The 19,837-nt window shown below is 49.6% G+C and overlaps 8 protein-coding genes across 8 annotated transcripts; 2 read left to right on the plus strand and 6 right to left on the minus strand.

Moving 5' to 3' along the window:
* Positions 1-255: 255 nt before the first annotated feature.
* N7515_010151 (uncharacterized protein) lies at positions 256-741 on the minus strand (the record flags this gene model as incomplete). Its single annotated transcript, XM_056670894.1, has 1 exon — positions 256-741. The coding sequence occupies one exon, from the start codon at positions 739-741 to the stop codon at positions 256-258; it is 486 nt and encodes a 161-aa protein (XP_056517267.1).
* A 1,355-nt stretch (positions 742-2,096) lies between these two features.
* Positions 2,097-3,458, plus strand: N7515_010152 (phosphotransferase family protein; the record flags this gene model as incomplete). Its single annotated transcript, XM_056670895.1, has 1 exon — positions 2,097-3,458. One exon carries the CDS (start codon positions 2,097-2,099, stop codon positions 3,456-3,458), a length of 1,362 nt encoding a protein of 453 aa, XP_056517268.1.
* Positions 3,459-3,591: 133 nt separating this feature from the next.
* N7515_010153 (uncharacterized protein) lies at positions 3,592-3,909 on the minus strand (the record flags this gene model as incomplete). Its single annotated transcript, XM_056670896.1, has 1 exon — positions 3,592-3,909. One exon carries the CDS (start codon positions 3,907-3,909, stop codon positions 3,592-3,594), a length of 318 nt encoding a protein of 105 aa, XP_056517269.1.
* Positions 3,910-4,689: 780 nt separating this feature from the next.
* Positions 4,690-5,394, minus strand: N7515_010154 (uncharacterized protein; the record flags this gene model as incomplete). The annotated part of the gene is made up of 2 exons (XM_056670897.1): positions 4,690-5,008; positions 5,060-5,394. The coding sequence occupies 2 exons, from the start codon at positions 5,392-5,394 to the stop codon at positions 4,690-4,692; spliced, it is 654 nt and encodes a 217-aa protein (XP_056517270.1).
* A 1,838-nt stretch (positions 5,395-7,232) lies between these two features.
* On the plus strand, positions 7,233-8,220 carry N7515_010155 (uncharacterized protein; the record flags this gene model as incomplete). The annotated part of the gene is given in 4 exon segments (XM_056670898.1): positions 7,233-7,292; positions 7,362-7,454; positions 7,516-8,082; positions 8,098-8,220. The coding sequence occupies 4 exon segments, from the start codon at positions 7,233-7,235 to the stop codon at positions 8,218-8,220; spliced, it is 843 nt and encodes a 280-aa protein (XP_056517271.1).
* A 74-nt stretch (positions 8,221-8,294) lies between these two features.
* N7515_010156 (uncharacterized protein) lies at positions 8,295-9,019 on the minus strand (the record flags this gene model as incomplete). Its single annotated transcript, XM_056670899.1, has 3 exons — positions 8,295-8,416; positions 8,477-8,565; positions 8,622-9,019. 3 exons carry the CDS (start codon positions 9,017-9,019, stop codon positions 8,295-8,297), a joined length of 609 nt encoding a protein of 202 aa, XP_056517272.1.
* Positions 9,020-9,061: 42 nt separating this feature from the next.
* Positions 9,062-13,080, minus strand: N7515_010157 (uncharacterized protein; the record flags this gene model as incomplete). Its single annotated transcript, XM_056670900.1, has 10 exons — positions 9,062-9,885; positions 9,940-9,971; positions 10,144-10,791; positions 10,840-11,895; positions 11,964-12,067; positions 12,117-12,368; positions 12,434-12,507; positions 12,565-12,671; positions 12,733-12,906; positions 13,058-13,080. 10 exons carry the CDS (start codon positions 13,078-13,080, stop codon positions 9,062-9,064), a joined length of 3,294 nt encoding a protein of 1,097 aa, XP_056517273.1.
* An 847-nt stretch (positions 13,081-13,927) lies between these two features.
* On the minus strand, positions 13,928-17,483 carry N7515_010158 (RTP1/Tango6 family protein; the record flags this gene model as incomplete). Its single annotated transcript, XM_056670901.1, has 3 exons — positions 13,928-16,724; positions 16,779-17,349; positions 17,408-17,483. The coding sequence occupies 3 exons, from the start codon at positions 17,481-17,483 to the stop codon at positions 13,928-13,930; spliced, it is 3,444 nt and encodes a 1,147-aa protein (XP_056517274.1).
* Positions 17,484-19,837: the final 2,354 nt, after the last annotated feature.

The raw sequence follows: 19,837 nt of genomic DNA on the forward strand, positions 1-19,837 counted from the left end.
CAAAATCAAGTTACTGAGGTTTCGGTGTGGTAGTATGTGCTTAATTTCATACTTCTGCAGATATAGCGAGACGAATACCCAGGGGGCATCATCGCAAAAGATGTGCTTAAACAAGCGAGGGGGTGAGAATAGAGGATATTCTCAAGGATTTGCAAAACTAAGGCTCTTCTTCGGCAGCATCTACCAGCGGCATAACCTTGCCTACATGCTCCGTATAGGGCTTTGAGTCCTGAAACACTTTGTGGTTGCCAGAGTTCATAGGGGCACAGACATTATTCTCTTTGCACTCAACAACCCCATTTCATTGACATGGAAGCTCCATCCAGTGATGACAGGTTCGCTCGTCTCAATATTTTGTTCGGAGATGAGGCGAAGAGGAACGCTGATGGTGCCACGTCCACTAGGATGTGTGAACTCGATGAAATCTTCTCTGTCGGAAGGGTTCGGAATGATTGAGATTCGTTTCTCTAAATTGTGAGCTTTGAGAAACTCAGCGAGATCTGAAGCGAAAGCTGGATCGAGCTGAGTTGCCCTGCCGCTAGCATCGTACTCAAATGCCTGGAACCGTCCATCTTGGTTCATGAACCACGAGTTGGGCGTAATCTTGTCCATGTCAATGCTCGAAAACGCCTTTGGGACGCAAATATCAGATTCGGGCGATTGAAGCTCGTGAAACATCACAGTTCCGTCTTCGAGAGTGTCATGACGATGGAGCAGCCCGGCTCCTAGCTTGATATGCATGCTGTGCCTGACAAATATGTCCGCGATCGCTTTCAAGGTCGCCTTGTCCACCTCCTTCTCCTGTTCTTCGAAGGACTTGATTGCATTGAAAGAGAGGGCACTCAAGACGGTACTCTCCACTGCAACCGTCAATTTATTAATAGGTCTCACTGTTTTATTATAGGTGTTAGCGATTACTGCTTGCAGGACGGCGGTAAATCTAGTGGATGTGTCTCTATACACAGCGACGAGGGTAGGGCAGAAATGATGTTTGAGTGATGTTGAGCAGAATATGCGATACCTTTTTGTGACGTGGAGATATGAGAAATCCCTCAACAAGCGGGGATGATCAGTTTGTTTTTGATGAAATTCGCGCTGGGTAGCTAGCCTATGCCAGGAGAGAAAAGAGAAAAGCGAAATGGAGGGAGTTTTAGTATTTATCTAAGAAACGGCCGGTTGATCCTTGCCATCAGTATTGCTCGGTCTGCGGTGGGCCAACGGGGAGCCCTGTGATCATGGGTGTGCTGAAGATAAGAGGAAAACGGGAGCAAGTCTAAAATTGCAGCTAATTACAGTGGCTAACAATCCAGCTTGGGGGCAGAGATCCCTTCCAGCTGAGAAGAAATTGAGCCGCAACCACCTATTCTTGGCCTGTCTGAACTTGGCTTCCTGGTGACGTGGCTTGCAGCGGCAGTTTCGCAATGACAAATACGCATGTGAGCACGGAGTGAGTCATTAACAAGAAGCCTGGCGGCTACATACTAACCATCATTGGCCTTAGAGCGGTCCAGCCACCAGCCACTCGTGAATATACAGCCTCTGTTTTTATCAAACCTCAAAAATGTGTGTGTTGTTGTACTTCAAAGTGCGGGGGCTTCATGTAACACCACATAAAGGGCTATACCAAATTTGGATATTTCGCCAAGCCAAATGGCGTCGGGCTGGAAGTATCTTTTTCTTTGGGTGTTTGGTTGCGAGTGGCAGACAAGGGCTGGGCTCCGTGATATATTTGATAGCAGTACTAGTTATAAAATTGGCAGGTTTGGTTGGATCTTCCATCATCCCCTTGACGGCACCACACGAAAATCTCAATAGGAAAATCAAGCAATTGGCTGGGAGAGCGATGTGAGTTAATACGGGTTGAATACGTCACGGGCGCGAAATGGAAGGCGAAGATTGGCTTCCCAGATTGTGGATCTGCTTTCATTGGCCAACGTTCCTCAGGGGCATCTCACATGATCACGGAACGTAGCTGGAAGGTTTTCTGGTCGCTACCCAAGGCCAGTTTCAGCTCTGTCCTGGTATCTCACTTGAATGTGTGTCTCCCCTCTCTTTCCCCCATAACTCTTTACGCCCCTCTTCGCGGTACTTGTGAAATGGACTTTGATAATATCGCGAAAGAGCAGTCAGATCGAGTTTTTCAGGTGTGGATACAGAATCTACTCAGAAATTCACCAGAGGATTTGGCAGGCAAGCTTGCTTCCCAGCATTATCCTGGCGCGCCTGTAACGGCTTCCCGGCTTTCAAATGGCGCTTTTAATATCTGCTACCGAGTCACTTACGAAAATGGCCATCGCGTCCTGGTTCGCTTTACAGCCCTTGGTCGAGTCATCGCTCGCAATGAAAAAGTTGAGGATGAGGTCTCAATAATGAATTATGTTGCTCAGCACACCACGATTCCCGTTCCAAAGGTCTTAGGACATGGCAAATGTGTGGTTGGCCCGTACATTGTGATGTCTTTTATCGAAGGAAAAACGTTGAGCGAGTACCTCAGGGATTCGTCGCAGGTGACAGTCACATTGAGTTCAAAGATCCCGATATCTATCTTGAGGAGAGCTTATTTCAGCATGGCTGAAATGCTGCTAGAGCTGTCGAAACCTGGATTTCCGTACATCGGAGCTATCAGACAGGACGATTCAGGTGTTTGGACTGTACCAAAGCGTCCACTCACTTTCAACATGAATCGGCTTGCTCAATTCTCCAATATTCCACACAGTATCTTCGGTCGACGGCATTTCAGCAACGCAGCAGATTATTTTGAGGAGCTTGCTCAGCAGCATTTTTATCATCTTGAATTTCAACGTAATGATGCAATTTCAGACAGAGCCGACTGCCGGAAGAAATACATCGCACGCTGTCTTTTCCGCAAGCTTTCACGTGAGATATCAAGAGCTCATTGCAGTGGCCCTTTCCGACTCTATTGCGATGACCTTCACCCTGATAATGTCCTTGTTGATGCATCAAAGCTTGTTGTCTCTGGGGTGGTCGATTGGGAGTTTACTTATGCTGCTCCTGTTGAATTTACATATGCTGCTCCTTGGTGGCTCTTACTGGAGCGCCCCGAGGACTGGGATCTCGATCTCGAACAATTTTTGGTGCGCTTTATGCCGAGGTTTCGTATTTTTCTTGACGAACTTCAGGATTGCGAGGCAAGAAAAATCAAGGATGGATCCTTGTCAGAATCTCAGCGTCTATCGACTGTCATGGAGAGCTCATTGGAAACTGGACTATTTTGGATTTGCCTTGCTTCACGGCATAGCTCCATGTTTGATGAGATCTATTGGAAGTTCATCGATCCGCGGTTTTTTGGTACTTTTACAACGATTGATGATCGATTATGTCTTCTGAACGCAGAAGAGCGTGTAAACATCGACGCCTTCGTTGAGAAGAAAATGGAGCAGGCAAGTGAGGGCAATTTGGTTTCTAATTACAGCATTGATGAACTGGTTGATCTATAAATGTCACTAGCAGATATACTTATGTCGTGAGGTACTGGAAAGCCAAAACGAATGGTTATGTTGGATGTATGTAAAGACAGTATGGCATACATAGAGCGAGTGGTGCGCTTTGAAATCTTATGGTCCTGTTGACCTATCTTCCGCCTTTTGGCTTTCGAGCTCGAAGACTGGCTTCTGTCGCCTTAGTCATGAGCTCCTTCTCGGTGGGGGAGAGGTTCTGGATGGCATCTTGTGTCTTCAGAGCCTCGCTGAGAGCCGCCTTCAACTCTGCACCTTGTTCAGCAGATGGAACATCACCCTTCCTCACCCCTATCTGAATTTCACCTGATGAAACCCTTTTGACAAATTCAGGAGCTTCATCAGATGGAACATGTTTTTCGTAATAGCTGAGGATGGATGCGAAACTATCCCGAGCCTTCTGAGATCCAGAGTTATTGTCCTGGCCGCCCATTGCGTTGGAACTATAGCTGTTGAAGAGTTAGCCTTCGAGATACCATAGTTGAAATGGAACTTACAGGAAGCCCGGTTGGTAGGTCTTGTGGCCTTGATGGTAGCAGTTGGTTTCTCAATCACTCAAGGAATGTGATTTTTGGTTAATTAGGCACTTCGATGCGCAAAGTCAAATTGTCCAAACACACATGGAGTGGTTTGGGGGTAGATCTTCCGGTTTAAGTACTTAAGAGTTGCAAATGATCGACCTGAGATTGGTCTTCCCCATGCCGAGATAATGGACAATTCTACACAGTGAATGGACTAGCGGCTACATTGCGAATAGAGTTCGGGAATTTGCCGCTGAGTGATATTACATCTGGGCGCTAACCCGAGTAGGAAGGGGGAATATTTCAAGGTGTCACCTCGGCGATTCGCCTCATCCTGTTAGTGGATACTAAATATGGCGACTAGCATGTAGAGGCAGCAAGGAATACTGGTCTGAGGCACAGATAGCAGAGGAGAAAGTTCACGTGACCAGACGAGTAATCCGAGTTGAAGTAGTATTAGCAGCAAATATTTGACAGTAGTACTAGTTACGAAGTGAAAGGTTTTAGATCTTCCGTCATACCATTGTTGGCACTAAAGGAAAGCAATGGCTAGTCTTCAAGGTAACGTCAGAGGTATTCGTGGGAGAGGAGGGCACACTCAGACTGGCTTTCGTAAATTTACTCGCAAGTTGCCCACGATTCTTTCTGAGTTTATACAGTCGGTGTATTTCTCGATCGGACAGTACTAGAACTTAGTCAGTACGCAATGTCTTGGAAGTACGGTAACTGAAGCGGTCGTGAAGGCGGTTCCTGCGTACATCCGAGCCATCCTCGTCGTTGATTTTGATCTTGGTAAGCTTTTGGTAGTACCCGCGGAGGTTTTTCCAGTCCGTATTCAACGAGCTAGCTTTGTTGATGCGTTTTAACCGCCGAGCTTCCTTGCCGCGCTCGAGTTTGAGACACCAGCCTAGGAACCGATACATGTCATTGTTCGATGCCTGGCGTAGCGCCTCCTCAGGCTCTCGCCATTTTTGCTCATTTGGCTTGTTTATCCGTTGGCTGGCACAGTATCTGCCCTTACATTAGTAGTTAGAAACAAGGTGGATCTCTGCAATTGCTGACCGTTTCCATCGCCCCTCAATCCGCTCTCGTCGTTCAATCGTACCAGGGGCCTTGTCGAAATCCTCCGGAATCTCAGATGGATCAACTCCATCATCATCTAGTGGATCATCGTAGAATTCCCTCAAGTCACCAGAGAGCCCTGGCTCCAAGGGAGAGCAGTTCTCATCCGACCGGAGACGTTTTCGTGAGCTCGGAGCATCATCGAGCTCCGTCAGATCCGTCTCATAAGTAGCATCGCCCTGCTCGTCTGAGTCGCTAGTAGTGGTTGTAGTTGTATCGTCCTCGGCACAGTCGCTTCCCAGCTTTCTATTCCGTCGGGGCCGAGAGCGCTTCATCGTTGGGATCGGGGGAAGACAAGGGAGGGCGAAGGTGCGGAGGAAGCGCAAGGGCTTGAGGCCACAAAACCACGACACGGGCGGCCGGCCGGCAGCACACTAAAAGATGAACGTTTATGAGGAGACAATATCAATGTCAGGGGAGCAGGAAAGGCGGAAGAAAGAAGAGCAGAAGAACGAAGAATATGAGGGAAAGGGACCCTGGTAGGCTCGGGGGGATACACTCGCGATCGAGGGAGCGAGAAGGGTGGAAGAACGAAGAATATAAAGGAAACGGGCCACGGTAGGCAGGTTTGCACCATTGTGACTTGGCCTGTGGCCTGGCCCGTTTAATGGGGTGCAGTGAGGCCATTTTTGGCGCCCTCGCAGGGCGTCAAGAGGAGGGGACCTTTTGACGGAGACAACTGAATTGCTGGGGTGCCCGCGAGTGGGTCTGTCTAGTGCGTGGTGGTAGCCGGACGGGGACGTGTTGGAAGATCAGGGTCACGTGTTACCAAATGACGGCCAAAAAAGGCGTCGACTGCCGCCGAAAGTGGCAGCCATTTGGTAAACCCAAATTGTATAGGAGTAATTTATTGTGTCAAGTCAGCGAGTTATATGTCCATTTTGGGTGACTTTATGCAATAGTGGGCATAGTGGGCATGCCCGCGATGGGCATGCCCGTGGGCCGTGGGCGTTATGGACGGGCACTCGAAAATCCAAATAGCCCACCGCCCGCCGTGGACGGGCGATATCGCAGTCTAGTCTTAAATATCGATAGCTTTATAAGAAACTACTTTATTATAGGACTACTAATTATCGTCGATTTTAGGCTAGGGTTGATAGATAAGTATTACTTTGCTAAGGAAATATAGTACGTAAAGGGGAAATACAGTCCTCGATAGATATTAGGGGTGAATAATACCTTTAACGGTACTATTAAGGAGCCTATTAATAAGCTTCTAGGTCGAAAGGCGAAGCGCTATATAGTTGTGAAGCGGTACAAAGATACGTATTTATTCGAGGCTAATCTATAGGAGGATAAGGCTCCTTTCTATATAACTATACCCAGTCTAGTACCTACTGAAGTGGCTACTTTAGTAGGTGTAGAGTCAGTGGACGTAGAGCCGGTGCGAGTAGAGCCGGTGGGGCGGAGGCGGGCTAGGTCTCCAGCTGCTACACCTCGGCGGAGCCAGCGACAGCGGAGACGGAGGATTTAATCCCTAGTAGTCGGGGCTTTATATTAATTAGAATTAAGAACTGATAACAATTTGATAAACCACCTTCAAAAATGGAGATATATACATTTGTACGGGGGAAGAAGGCTTCATTTTCATCTATGGAGGCTGGTAAACCATCTCAAAAATCGGAGACGCATGCATTTGTATGGGAGAAAAAGGCTTTATTTTGCAGAATCGAGAGCAGCTGACAGAATAATAGTACCTTGCTTATTAAGGCAATTGTAATAGTAATTCAGGTATTTCTATTTTTCTGCTGGTTTTAATTAAGGCTCTCAGGCCCAAAACAGGCATTCAGGCATCAAGAAATGCGGGAAAAAGGGTTTGACCCATGGCGTCTATACCGCTGCGTAACTACCCTTAGGGTCGTAAGGGTCACCCGCGGGTCACTGCCAGGTCTAAGTTTAAGTATGCCAATACTGAAATGATTGTCTAATATCGTTATGCTGAACTGTCCGAGAACACTGCGGCGAGAACTGAATAAGGGGGACAGTTTATTGAGGGAGTTTCTCCGTACTAGAGCCAAGTGGAAGAGGTGGTAGTTCTGACAAGGTACATAATCTTGGAAGCACACCTGGGCGTGGTCATTCACTCCCACCGCTACCGCCAAGAACAAAAACAATGAGAGAAGGCCTCGACCTCCCCGAATTCGGGTACCTCCCATTCGACCATTTCGTCGTAGTAAGCGGCCCCCGTTCCTCTAAACACATCCGCGAGAGCAAGTCCATGCTAAGCTCTCTATTTGCCCAGGCAAACTGGGACACGAGATCCCCGCTCTCCAAAAACGAGCAAAAAAAAATCCTTGTTGAGAAATGGATCGCGCTAGGAAAATATGGGCGAAACGTATCTATCTACCCACCAGCCCATTCATTCAATGATCACCACCCACTGACCAAACTCCCAGGACTGGGCCCTCGCCATGTTCGATGACCCAATCATCGATCATGTTCCAGAGCGGGTGCCGCAAGACCTCCTCTCAGAGGAAGACCGCGCAATCAGCAGCCTGCTCTCGACAGTCCTATGGATCCGGACCTGGTTCGGCGATCCTACAGATAAAACAAGCCAAGAAGCCGCAGACACGGCGTATGTCCGACTCCGGAAGGAAGTCCTACAGCAGGGCCGCGAGAATAACCACGTTTTCTGCATCCCCGAGGAGTTCGTCTTCGAGGATCGGGAGGAACTAACAGCAGATGCCCAGCGGGACCAGGATGTGATTGACGGCGTTGCGACAGGCCGTCCGTGTTCCGTACCGGGTTATCTACTTGCGGCGCTGATGCACTGCCCTGAGCTGTTTGAGGGGATGTCGGATGGCGACTGGCGGCATTTTGAGGGGGAGGAGCGGGCTGAGGAGCTGGCGGAGAGTGATCGGACACAGAAGGCGCTGGTTCTTGTTGCAGATCGGAAGGCCTGTGAGGAGGGTTGGGTGCTGGCCCTGGCGGTGAATCACCGGGGGGAGATCCTTCCGGTTAGGGTGCGTGAGCGGTAGCGGGCCACGGAGGCGGCGCAGATTGCGGTGAATTGGTTTGAGGGCGAGCCTTTGTCGGAGATTGGAGATGATGAGGATGAAGACGTGGAGTTTTACCTGGGGGAAGGGAATGGGTGGGAGTAGCCATGAGTAGTAAATTTATAGAAGATCATATATCAACCTGCTCTATTGTACATAAGCAACAGAAATCTGGCCACTTAGTGATGATGGGCGCGGTGTCTTCGGTGCTTCCCGATACTCCGAGGCGTCAGAGTTGGCTCTGCATCGTCAGATGGAACAAATATTTCATGCACGGGTTCATCCTCCGCAATCTCGATGCCTGCGTGGACGGATTGTTAGCAGCATGGACAGAAAGGGGGCTCCTTCAGGGATGACTCACGCTTGATATTGAATATCTCCTCTTGGATCGGCTTCTCGCCTCGCTTGATCTTGGCCTGGGCGACCGTATTGTCGAATACCACTGTGCACCTGGAGACGCTGTCAGACAAACAAAAGGATCCAAACAAAGAAACCATAACACTTACTGAACCGTGTTCACATAAAGACCTCCCGCAGAGTGCCAAAACGGGTGATCATGTGTGCCAGTAGTCCGACATAGGGCATTCTTGGTGATGGAGTACTTCGCGTTGCCCAGCGTGTTCACGGCGCCAATGACTTCAGCCATATCGCTCTTGTCGCCGCCATCGGCGAGGTTGTGGTTGAAGACCTCATACCTGGAGCCGGTGACGGTGGTGTCGGAATCGGAGTTAAAGAGAAGATAAGTGAACTTCTTCCCATGCGCGCGGCCATAATTCCACGCCGTGTCGCGGTTCGCGGTGCTCCCCAAGCCCAAGACGCCGCGCGAGGCCCAGTCGGCCCCCCATGACTTGTCGGCCGTTTTGGTCTCGCCGTTCGTGGCGGTCCAGGTCACCTCCTGCACCATGGTATTGAGGATACCGTTGAACCACCCTTGCATATTTTGCTGCTAACCCGGCACACACGTCCGACTGTTCTTATTCGGATTCCCGCCTTCTTCCATCGCGTTCCAGGGGAACTCGTCACAGCTGAGCCAGTTGTTATTACCGTTGGCGCCGATGGGAGTACCAGTCAACGCGGAGAGCACCCTTGAATTGTCCACACATTCGTCCTTCCACGATTTGTCCTTTTCCTGTTCCACACCATTCTCATCGACGTACTTGTACTTGTGCTTGGACTTGGCACCGCACACCCACTGTCGATTGGTGTCTGGGGCACCCTGTTTGTTCATATGGAATGTTGCTGTGAAGGGTCCCGTACCCAGACCCTCGTCTGTGAAGAACTTTAATACATTATGGCAAATACCGTGGATTTCTCTGTCTTGCACCCGGTGGTCCGGGAAGTACTTGCAGTTGTACATCACGGCAGGGATGGAGCCAATGCAGCTCTGACTGGAGTCGACGTCCATCGGGTCGCCGTCATCATCGTCGGCACGTCGGGTCAGGCTCGGCGGCTTGGGCTTCCATTCGCAGGTATCACCGTCACACCCGCCGTTCTCGCACTGACCCCCGTCATTGCAGGTGAAGAAGCCCTTGTTAAGACCAAACGCGGCAACCTCCTCGGGAGTCTTGCGCTTCTGTAGGGAACGAGGGGCCAAGAGACCAGTCGGTGTATCCCAGCCATCGTCCACGAACTCGGTGGCGTTGTAGATTGGGATAAACCGCTCTGCACCGAGAAGGTCGGGCTCGAGGGTGCTGCGCTTGGTTTTTGAGGTGGAACCATGGTGTTCCCAGAGAATCTTCTCTTTCCCTTTTCCGCTCCAGAGAGTTTTCGCTGGAAAGTCTTAGCCCCAACGCAGAGATGGACTCGGAGGAATCTGTAACTTACGCTTCAATGCATACTCGCCAAGCCATTTGAAGCTACAGTCACAAATGTCAGTTCTGACAAGGGCATCGAGGATCAATAAATTCCTCAAATCTGGGAGTTGTTGGATCCGAACTGCATGGTGAACTTGAACGAGAAAAGCAAGAAGCAACCGGGCTGCTTCTGCTGCTTTTAGTTGACTCGTTACTGAAGCTTGAATTGAAGAACTGCTCCGAATGTTCCTCGACGAACGAGTGCAATGTGGGAACGGGCAGGGTTGTGTTTTCTGGCAATTGATAGTCATGTTCAAGTCGCGGAGGTGGGTAGCGGTAAAAGCGGAGCTTTTTCGGAAGCTGCTCATGTTGCTTCATGAAATAATATTGCGCTTCTGCCTTACTGGGACGCTTTCTTTTTCTCGGAGGCTTTGGATTTGACCAAATAGCTTTGTTCAGTTTGTGGGAGTCATGCAAATGATGTCGAAGGTCACGCTCATCAGCAAAAGCTTGGCCACATCCACAAACTGGCTCCGCTCCAGACTCCTCGTTTTCAGGCATATGCTTTTCTTCAATGTGTTGCTTCAGATTGCCACTTTTCAACCACTGATGTAATTGGTCTTCTGCTTCGAGGCCTATGTTCCACAAGCAAAAGGGGCAGTAGCCAGGCCGGATCACTGTGTTTCGGTATACAATCACTTCGCAATGCTGTGTCCTCCATGACTGAATATGAGAAGAGCAGTGATCTCGCCATTGACTTGATTGGAACCATTCCATGCACTCGTAACAGAATTTCAACTCCGGTTCTGAGATTTTAAGATCTAGAGCCATCTCACGTCGAACACAGTTGTGAATATGAGCACTTCTGTCAGACTTTTTCATACTAGGAAAATCAGCATTTATTTCAGCATTATATTTTAGGGCCACTCACCATTTGATTTCCTTGAGACAATCTCTAGCAGGGCAGCGATCTTGGATGGGGCTTTCCAGTGGAAGATAAGCAACGTCGAAATCGCGTTCACAATAGGTTTTTAGGTCGTCCACGAAAAGGAGCATTTCATCGAACGAGAGCTCCCTATCAGAAGACATGAGAGTTGAAATGTGGGCAAGTTCGGGCATAAGTAAGGATTGAGCCCGCGTGGAAACGTCGTTTTCACTTATTACCAGCTCTGCTTTGCCCCTATTGAGAATCCTCTGGTCTCGTTTCTCTCGTACCCAGCGGTTCTGGTATTCCTTTAGACTTGCAAGGTGGAGTCGAATCAAGGTTTTTCTGTAGTTCAGCTTCTCGGCAGCTGTAACCCTTTTGTCGCTGTTTGATGCTTCAAGCTGCTTGATTCGACGTCTGATATCGACCACTTCTGGCATCTGCAGGATACTCGCCTCAATTCCAGCCGGCAGTTCCCCTGGAAGTCCACGCTCATAAAACCTCTCAAAGCCTTGGAAGTACTCGATATGACTCGACTGCTCTTCTTCTCCGAGAACGGCTGAGACTGTGTCAATCGAAGAGCAGTGTAACAGATACTCTTTGGGATATGTCCCTGCGTCTTTATGGCCATATATTTTAGATACCAAGGCAGAACCATGTTTTCCTGTACTGAAGTCAGCAAATTTGTTTCGTTTAGCGGTTTGTGGGCTTTGAGTGTCCTCACCTTCAACCACGCTTCCGAGATACTTTCGAATTATATGAACGGTAAGACTCTTGTTGTATCCAGCGGTCGTAAATATTCCTCTCAGTAATTCGCAAAACCGTTCTTTGTGGAGTGGAACATCTTGCGGGCCATCAGCTGTGACATTTCTGAGAACAGGCTTTTCTAGAAACTCCTCCTTCCAGCGTAATTCAATGTGTTCTCCGCTTGAAAGATCAAACCTGGCAAAGTCTTCAACCGTTTCAATGCCATACAAGGCACCGTGCTGGAGGGCAATAGCTAAGAGAATATAACCCGAAGCGAATTGTGGTCTCTTGGTGTCACGGATACCGATTCCGAACCTAAAAATACGTCTACGAGTAAGCCCTCAATCCAAATCAACCCTCTCAAGGTAGTATAGATTGCTTACACTGTATAGTCTGGATTTCGGTTCCCTTTGAGCCACACTTTGTTAATTTTCCATTCAACTTTCCAAGGTGCCGTAGAAGATGGAAAGAGGACTAGATCGATGTGCTTGTTTGGAAAATTAGCCGCGCACAACCCCAGAATCGTAGCTTCCTACCTTATATCTTAGGCCTCTCTGGTCTCTGTCCTCATGGGCCGGTATGAATGCTCCAATCCTTGCTCCGGTGAAGAGGTATAATTGAAGCGCTAACGTCATGATAGCCTTGAGCAACCCGGGCATAAAAATGCGATGATCCGCTTGCCACATAGAGGATATCATTCGGAGAAAGTCCTTCTTCGTAAAGCTGTGATCAGGATCCTCGACGTTCTCAACCATTTCTTCATTTTCTGTCAACGTTCTCTTTATCCACTATGTCGCAATTAGTTTGGCTTTTATGGCCGAACAGAGAAAGTAAAAGCCAAACAAGAGCTTACACTGGATATCTCTTTCCGGTCTTCCAACACGATCTTGATTTGCAGTTTCTCTTCAAATCCACCAAACAGCCTTTCTGCGCAATTGAGAACCGATGTCATCACTGGCCGTCCATTTTTACTTTTTTTCCCACGCGCTAAATGACTGTACCACCGAAGGAATTCTTTGATGGTTTTATGATCTGGAATCGCACAGCCTGGCCCCATTGTGTAACCCTTGATCCCATACTGTTCAACGAACCTGCAGCAGTCAGTAACTCATTCTCCGGGTGTTCTTCATGTACAAGTGCATGTCAACTCACTTCATCCAAAGATTAACCGCTCCGCTGTACATCCTCTTGGTCTTGGGTACTCTTTTATCTTTGTCTCGGATGGAGTCCTCATCTGCATGAGCGCCAAAAACATAGCCGCTCTTTTGCAGTTGTTTGTCGCGCTTTTCCTTGGCGATCTCATCTTGTTGAGCAAAGTAATCTTTTCTACCCATGGCCAGCTTAATCTCACACGCAATGCAAAAGAGAAAGGTGGTAACCTGAGAGGATGAGGTAGAAAATAGAGAAACCTATCTTGGAAGATTGAAGCAGGGGAATAAATCCAATTTATAGTTCAGTAATATGATATTACTCTTACCCGAGCCTATTGTTCTCCGGCATCTCCTTGTGACAGATGGACTCTGTGCCTTCCAGTTTGCGTCATCTTGCTTAAGTGCGCTATTTTTGAGAGCAGAATCAAATTGGAAGATCACGCACCTCCAGAAATACGAGCATGATGAAAATTGAGGGCCATCAAAAAGTGGTCGCAAAGTAGATAGATAGTATTGTGGGGCAAGGTGCTTATTTGGGCATAGTCTGAGCGTAGACTGAGTGCTCAATAGATGCCTCTGAGCAGTCTCTGAGTAATCAGAGAGCGATCAGTGAGCATCCAATCGGACTCACTGAGCGTTCATTGGAGATCACTAATTTATCACGTGACTGGCCTGAGCGGCTCAGTGAGTCTGAGCCCGGACTGAAATCTACTCAGTGAGCCTGACTCTGGGCGACCTCATAAAAGCGGCGGCAGCTAAGATAGGAAAGCCCCACCCGGCAGAGGAAATCAAGTACGTATAGCTACCTAGGTACGGAACAGCTAGGTACCTACCTAACTATGGGATGATTAAGGGTTAAGGTTAGGTACCTACGAGATCTCCATTCTGCTTAGCTAATACATGTACGGAATTGAAGTTATTCATGAGAGATGTTGTATATTGCATCGTACAGGCCGCTGAGCTTTCACCTTTAATCGCCTGAGCAGCTCGTTTCGTGCCAGCTTAGATTTTGGCATGCAACGAACGCTGCGCAGTAACTTGCCTCCTAATTCCATATCCGACGTATCTTGTATCTTTCGAAAGTATGAACAAACTGGGGGCGAAAGGCCGGGCTCCTTCCGTGAAGATAGAAGGGTTGGGGATGTTCGAATCCCCCGCCGAGCGCTATCCGAGTGGCTACCCAGTAGATCGTAGCTTCATTCGATCTCCTCGATGCGTGGACGCCCAGTCTCTCTCCCTGACATGGGGTTGACATTCAGGCCAGCGAGTCGTCCGTCCAGTCCAAATCGCGTATCAAAGGCCTCTTGGTTGTCTTGAGCACCGATGCCCATCATCAACGACTTGTCCGCCCAAGCCTCCAGGCTTTCAACCAAGGTGCGCAGATGTCCACGAGCGAGAACATCCTCCTCACGAGCCTCGACATATTCCAGGGTACTCAGAATGGCCGGGATGTTGCCGATAGTTGATTGTGCGTTGTTGCTGGAGTCCTGGGGCGTCGCAAATTTGGAAGAAGAGTCACTCAGAAGCGAGAAGCCGAATCCAATGTCCTGGCCTCCGCGCTTCTCTCGCGCTGCTTCGAGGGCTTTTAGAATGTCGAGGATGAGAATGGCACTTGCGCGACGGAGAATGGCACTCTCGGGTTCTCCTTCGAGGGTGAGAGTCGCAAGCGCCAGGTCAACGGCTGATGAAACAATTGCGCGACCGAGACCCAGTATGTTGGTCTGAATAGCAGACCCGAGGATGGACATAGCGGATGCGCGCACGCGGAGGTCGTCAGGAGCATCGTCTGCGGCACCGGCAGCCCACGCAGCAACCACATTTGTGGCGAACGCTGTTTGCTCTGGGGATTCTTCGTCGGAATCAAGTTCCGTAAGATCGAGTTCGGAGGCAGCTTGCGCTATGCCAGATGTGATGGTCCAGCCGTCCGGCAACTCAGGCTCTTTGGCCTTGCGCTGCTCGCGTTCCTTCTCGCGTTTCTCCTTTGCAAGTTGTGCCTTGCGTGATTCCTGTGTCTTCTTCTTGATACCACGACGTCCGGCGACGGCAACAATCGTCTCGCCAAGGACTTTGGCTGTCTCGCCAACTAGTGCGTCGCCCAAGTCTTGGACTGTGCGCAGTATTGATTCGCCAATCCGGAGTCTTTCGTCCAACCCTCTTCGCTCACTGCGGTCCGCGTATTCCTCTACCAGGGTTTTGACCACAGTGCGTGGGTGGCGCGATGCCAGGGTACCGACTATCTTGATTGCACCGAGATAGACGAATTCCTCATTACCAGCCGACCCGGATGTGTCAGTGATGAGGGATAGCATAAGCGTCAGAGTTGATCCCACATCAATCACGGGCGACGAATTCGTGATAAGCTTTGAAATCATGGAAAGGCCTTCTGCCTGTACGGGTGGTAGATGGGAGTTTAGATGTGACAGCGCTTTGCGATGCGTGTCAAGGTCGATGACATTGCTTGAAGGGACTGCCTTGACTGCGGTTTGATCGGCTGTTGCAAGGTGGATTTCCAGTAACATCGACGACGTCGTAGCCGGTTTGGAGAGGGAGGAGGGAAGAAGAGGGACTAGCTTATCAAGACTCTCTTTAAGTGACCAGAGAAGCGGTTGAATATCAGCTGTTGGGGAGAACTCGACAGATGCAAGAAGCGTAGATAGCAAGCTGAAGGCAGTTGAGAGTGACTCTGACGAGTCATTATTTGCCCCATCCTCTTCTTTATTCTCGGTCTCCACAATATCGGCCAAAGATGACAGCGATACCTTGCCCTTTGATCTGCCTTGTGAAGCTGTCGCTTGGGCGCTGAGTCTATGTAGATCCCCATCAACGACCTGCTTGATGAGTTCCAGGACTCGAAGCGGACGTCGAGTAAGTGTGTCCTTAAATTTATCCAGGAGCTTCTCGGCAATCTTAGCACTGACAAGCTTCCGGATGATATCGTCACTTTCACCACCAGTCTCCCCGCCCACAGAGCCTTGGGGCTGCACTAGCCAATTCTGGCTGACATGAAGGAAGATGTCACTGGTTCTCTCCTCACTACTTGGATCCGAGTCAAGGAGAGATACAAACAGCTCTGCTCGTCCTGAAAGTGAATCGATAAGTTGCAATAGGTTCGAATGCGCGTTCTTCGTTTCGTTTCGCTTTTGCAAAACAAGTCCACCGTCTGAGCCTTTGCCGTACGTCCAAGTTGAGCCTCCATCCCAAAGTAGGTTATCGACCAGCTTTTTCAGAGGCTGGTCCCCAACGGAGATGCCAAAAAATGTCTGGAGCAGAGGCAACACCCTCTCATGGAATGAGGTCTGTTCCTCCTCCCGTGAGTAACAGACGAGGCCCCATAGCGGAAGAAGAATAGGATAAATTAGTCGTTTCACAAGGCCTGGATTGGGATGCTGCAGTGTCAGACATCTGAGTCTGTGTATGGCCAGTTCTATGGTGGCGCTATCTACCAAGACATCGGACGTAGCATCTTGCTCCGTGGTGTGAGGCATAGTGCCTTGGTTGTCAGTGAAACGTCCCATCCACCTCCTTGAGTTAGCATCCAAGGCCGCGGTAAGCGCATGGAATATCGGCTCCATGAATATAGAGTGGCCGATAGTAGTGGGAGCGCCATAAATCTTCTTCCCTAGAATCCCATTGCCCACAACGTACGATGCTGTCTTCTGAAAATCTGGATCATTGCCGTCTATCAAGGCCAGTAGTTGGGGGGCAATTGTCTCAAAGTAGACAGTTGGAGTCACGTCTGATGGGACAGCCGCGAGAAGCCGCGAAATGTGCATGATGGCTTGAACAGTCAAACGAGGTCCATTTGATTTGTCCTGCGCTTCTTGGCCTAGCGAAGGAGCGAACTGCGACGCAAGGAACATGATGGTTTGCACTACTCCACCAGGTCGTAGCGGTACGTGAGAAAGCTGGCTGGAAATTGCCGACTTAAACCACTTTGTAGTGTCCGCACCGAGGAAGGCAGATAGGGTTGGCAGCAATACCGTCGTTGGGGTGCTATTTTCCGTCAGCGTCTACCGGCGTGCATTAGGCAAAGGATTGGGGACGTACTCCCCAACAAGCTTGGCCACGGCCTTTTGATAGAAACTTCGGTCAGATGAGCCCGTGAGGTCTGGGTTGAAAGCTAGATCAACTGTGCCACTTATTATATCGCTCAGAATACGACCGCGTACGACCGGTTGGATGCTTGGTCGCGGATCGGCAAGAATGTCTATCAAAACATGGACGATGCGGCGCAAAAGAGGCTGGTTGTGGGGTACGCTGCTAGCAACTACTGGAGCCTGCTTTGCAACGACTCCCGCTGGCAAGACTGAGATCACCCGCTGCTGTAAGGGGATTGAGACCCCAGATGACAGGGAAGGATAAATCCCTTCCAGGGAAATGAGGTCCAGCAGTGCATGTAGCATACGGCGGCGCTTGGCATCTTCCATAGGTGAGTCGTCACCCGCCTCGAGCGGTTGATAAGACACACTTTGGTCATCGGGCACAACCAATGATTCATGGAGGCTGAGCAGGATATCCAAGGCCTTCCCGATGACTGTCGGCCTCACAGCATCATCATCTCCTGAAATCTGGCTGAGAGTTCGTAGTAACGATTCTCCTTTGCTCTTTCGTAAATTCTCTTACGGGTAGTTAGCATCTGTTTCATAGATCAGAATAGATATTTCCGAGATGCATACCTCGATCGAGGACTGGGGCCAGAAACTCATCGGCGTTAGCAAACGCTTCGTGGGTGTGCTGTGGACCTGTCATCATTCATGTTGAATTCATGCTAATGCTGGTCTTCGTTGTATGCGAAGCGCTGAGTTCTAAAAAGTAAATGAATTATCACGATCAATTACGATCTTGGCGTTTTGTCAGGCTTGGCCATGCCATTACGTAACTGAGCAAGCAGCTAGAAGTCACGTGGTGGTCGCGCCTGCCTCGGGCCCTCGTGACTTGGCGCGCAGCGCGTTTTCCCCATCTTGCTATCGCGTCCCCCAGTGAAGTTGTTCTTGTCAACAACACTGTCCACTCCACCCATCGCTCGTCGAACGCCATTCGGGAGACTACTCGGACCGCCGCTTACAGGCTCTTGGCCATCTCGAATTTTTGCTTGTCAACACGTCATTCATCGGACCCATTCTCTGTTCATATGCGCTGGAGTTCCACCATTACTTTTTCTTGAGTGGGGAGCCCGCAAGTCTCTTGCCTTTCAAGGCACACATGTACAGATCAACCCTCTTTGTTCTTCAATTCCTTTCTGCTGCCTTTTGGCAACTGTGATATATGATTCATCATCCCCAATGAATCGGATCGTCACAGGGCAGGAAATATTGAAGCCAAGCCCTAAGCCCTTCTCGGTTCAATGTCCCACAGACATAGCCTCACGATTGCGCATGCCGGATCATACAATTAGCTGATCAGACTGTGGCGGTTTGAAGAGTGAAAGGAGATCTGATTTCGCCAGAGCCTTTCGGCATAAAAGACGGTTTACTATGCGTTATCCGAATGGAGACCGCGTCAGTTTACCTATGCTGGACACTGTATGCCGGTCTCGAATGGATGGTCGCTCTATGCCTCGGACCAGCTCACCGAGAAGAGAACGCGGGTGAAACTTGTCGGGTACTTCATTATCGGATGTCACCTTTAGGAGCAACCATGACAGCGCGACCAGATGGCGACTGAACGCGACTCGCAAGGCCGGATATCCTAGGACCATCAAATTGTTTTGGTTCAGAGTTCTGACGCCTAGAACACAGCCATATCCTTACACACAGTCATGGTGTCAGCATATTCGAAGGATCCACTCGTCGGAATCAACATTCCTCTCCCTGAAAATAGCCCAGGTATTTTTACAGTTGATGTTGAAGCGAGGTTCTTCGGATGTGATGCCCTATGGCTCTTCAATGTTGGTCTTCGGAGCACATTGAAGATTGCGGTTGGCTGTCTCGTTCCGGATGGCACATGATCTCCCCAAGCAATTCGATGTTTTTCGGACTTGCCTGCCGTTGTTCTCTCCTCCCTTCTGTTAGCATCAACTGCCTGCTCCTGCGCATGTTTCCAATTCCAAGGTCCCTGGGATCATGCCCCTGTGTTCCACCTTCTGGGGTTCTGTTCTTCCTATGCCTCCCAGGCGGCTAGGCACCTCGTATCACGGCACCCGCCACAGATTCGACTTCACTAGAAGGTCCAGACCGATCGTGTTAACCATCTCTTTGCAAAGTAGATTGCAAATAGATTGATGGACGCCGACCTCAGCAATGACTCACCATCATTGTTCCTTGCCTCGGCAAGAAGGAAGCGTTTTTTTCCGGATGTTTTTTGTGCGCTTCACATCATGCCCTCCTGCGAGACCTCCGGGTCAACCGGGAGAGGAAACAAAAACAAGTCTCAAAGGGTACTGTACCACACACAAGGGACTCGGTTTCTTTCCTCAGGCAACAGGATATGTGAAACGATAGCGACTTGACAGAGACTGCGGAGATGGATGTTCGTTAAGCGATTCGGTTAAGATCACCACGACTCGGCCAAGTTCGCCTAGTCTTTTGAACGGTGTGTGGGCTGTGTGGGTGTGTGGGCTACGTTCACTGGCTGCCATCTGGTACCGGGCCTTCCTCAACTCCTCTTGTGCCTGCATTTGACGCTTGTCCAGCTATTTTTCAATTGGCCGCAATTTTTCTGGTGAGAGATCCGCGCGCTTTCTATCGTTCGAACGTTTTGTCTATCAGTTCATGCCCAGTGGACACGGTGGCGGTATCCTTGGTTGTTCAAACGTATGTGCATCCACAGTGGGTGTTGCGGGACCTCTCTCGAGTGAGGCTCAAAGCTTTGGCTTGTCCGCAAGACTCATCTGCTGCTATGCGTTCCGGCCAGGACTCGCTGTCGTTGTCGGATTGGAGTGAACTGAAAAGCGACGAACAAGGGATTGGGTAATCTCTGCGCTGATAAGGAATTATTGCATTGTCATTGAGAATTGGACATTGGGTCAATGGCGGTACTTTACAGAGGGGCAGAAGGCTTCTGGCCGGGTGACAGCCATTGAACTGCCGTTTCTGCTACTTCGGTGGTGGAAGCGGCCCCCCTTTTTTTATAAGTGCCCCTCCCTCAATACTGAAATGGAAATCTAT

Source organism: Penicillium bovifimosum (assembly GCF_028826915.1).
Source record: "Penicillium bovifimosum strain IBT 22155 chromosome Unknown utg000008l_segment0_segment0, whole genome shotgun sequence".
Lineage (NCBI taxonomy): Eukaryota > Fungi > Ascomycota > Eurotiomycetes > Eurotiales > Aspergillaceae > Penicillium > Penicillium bovifimosum.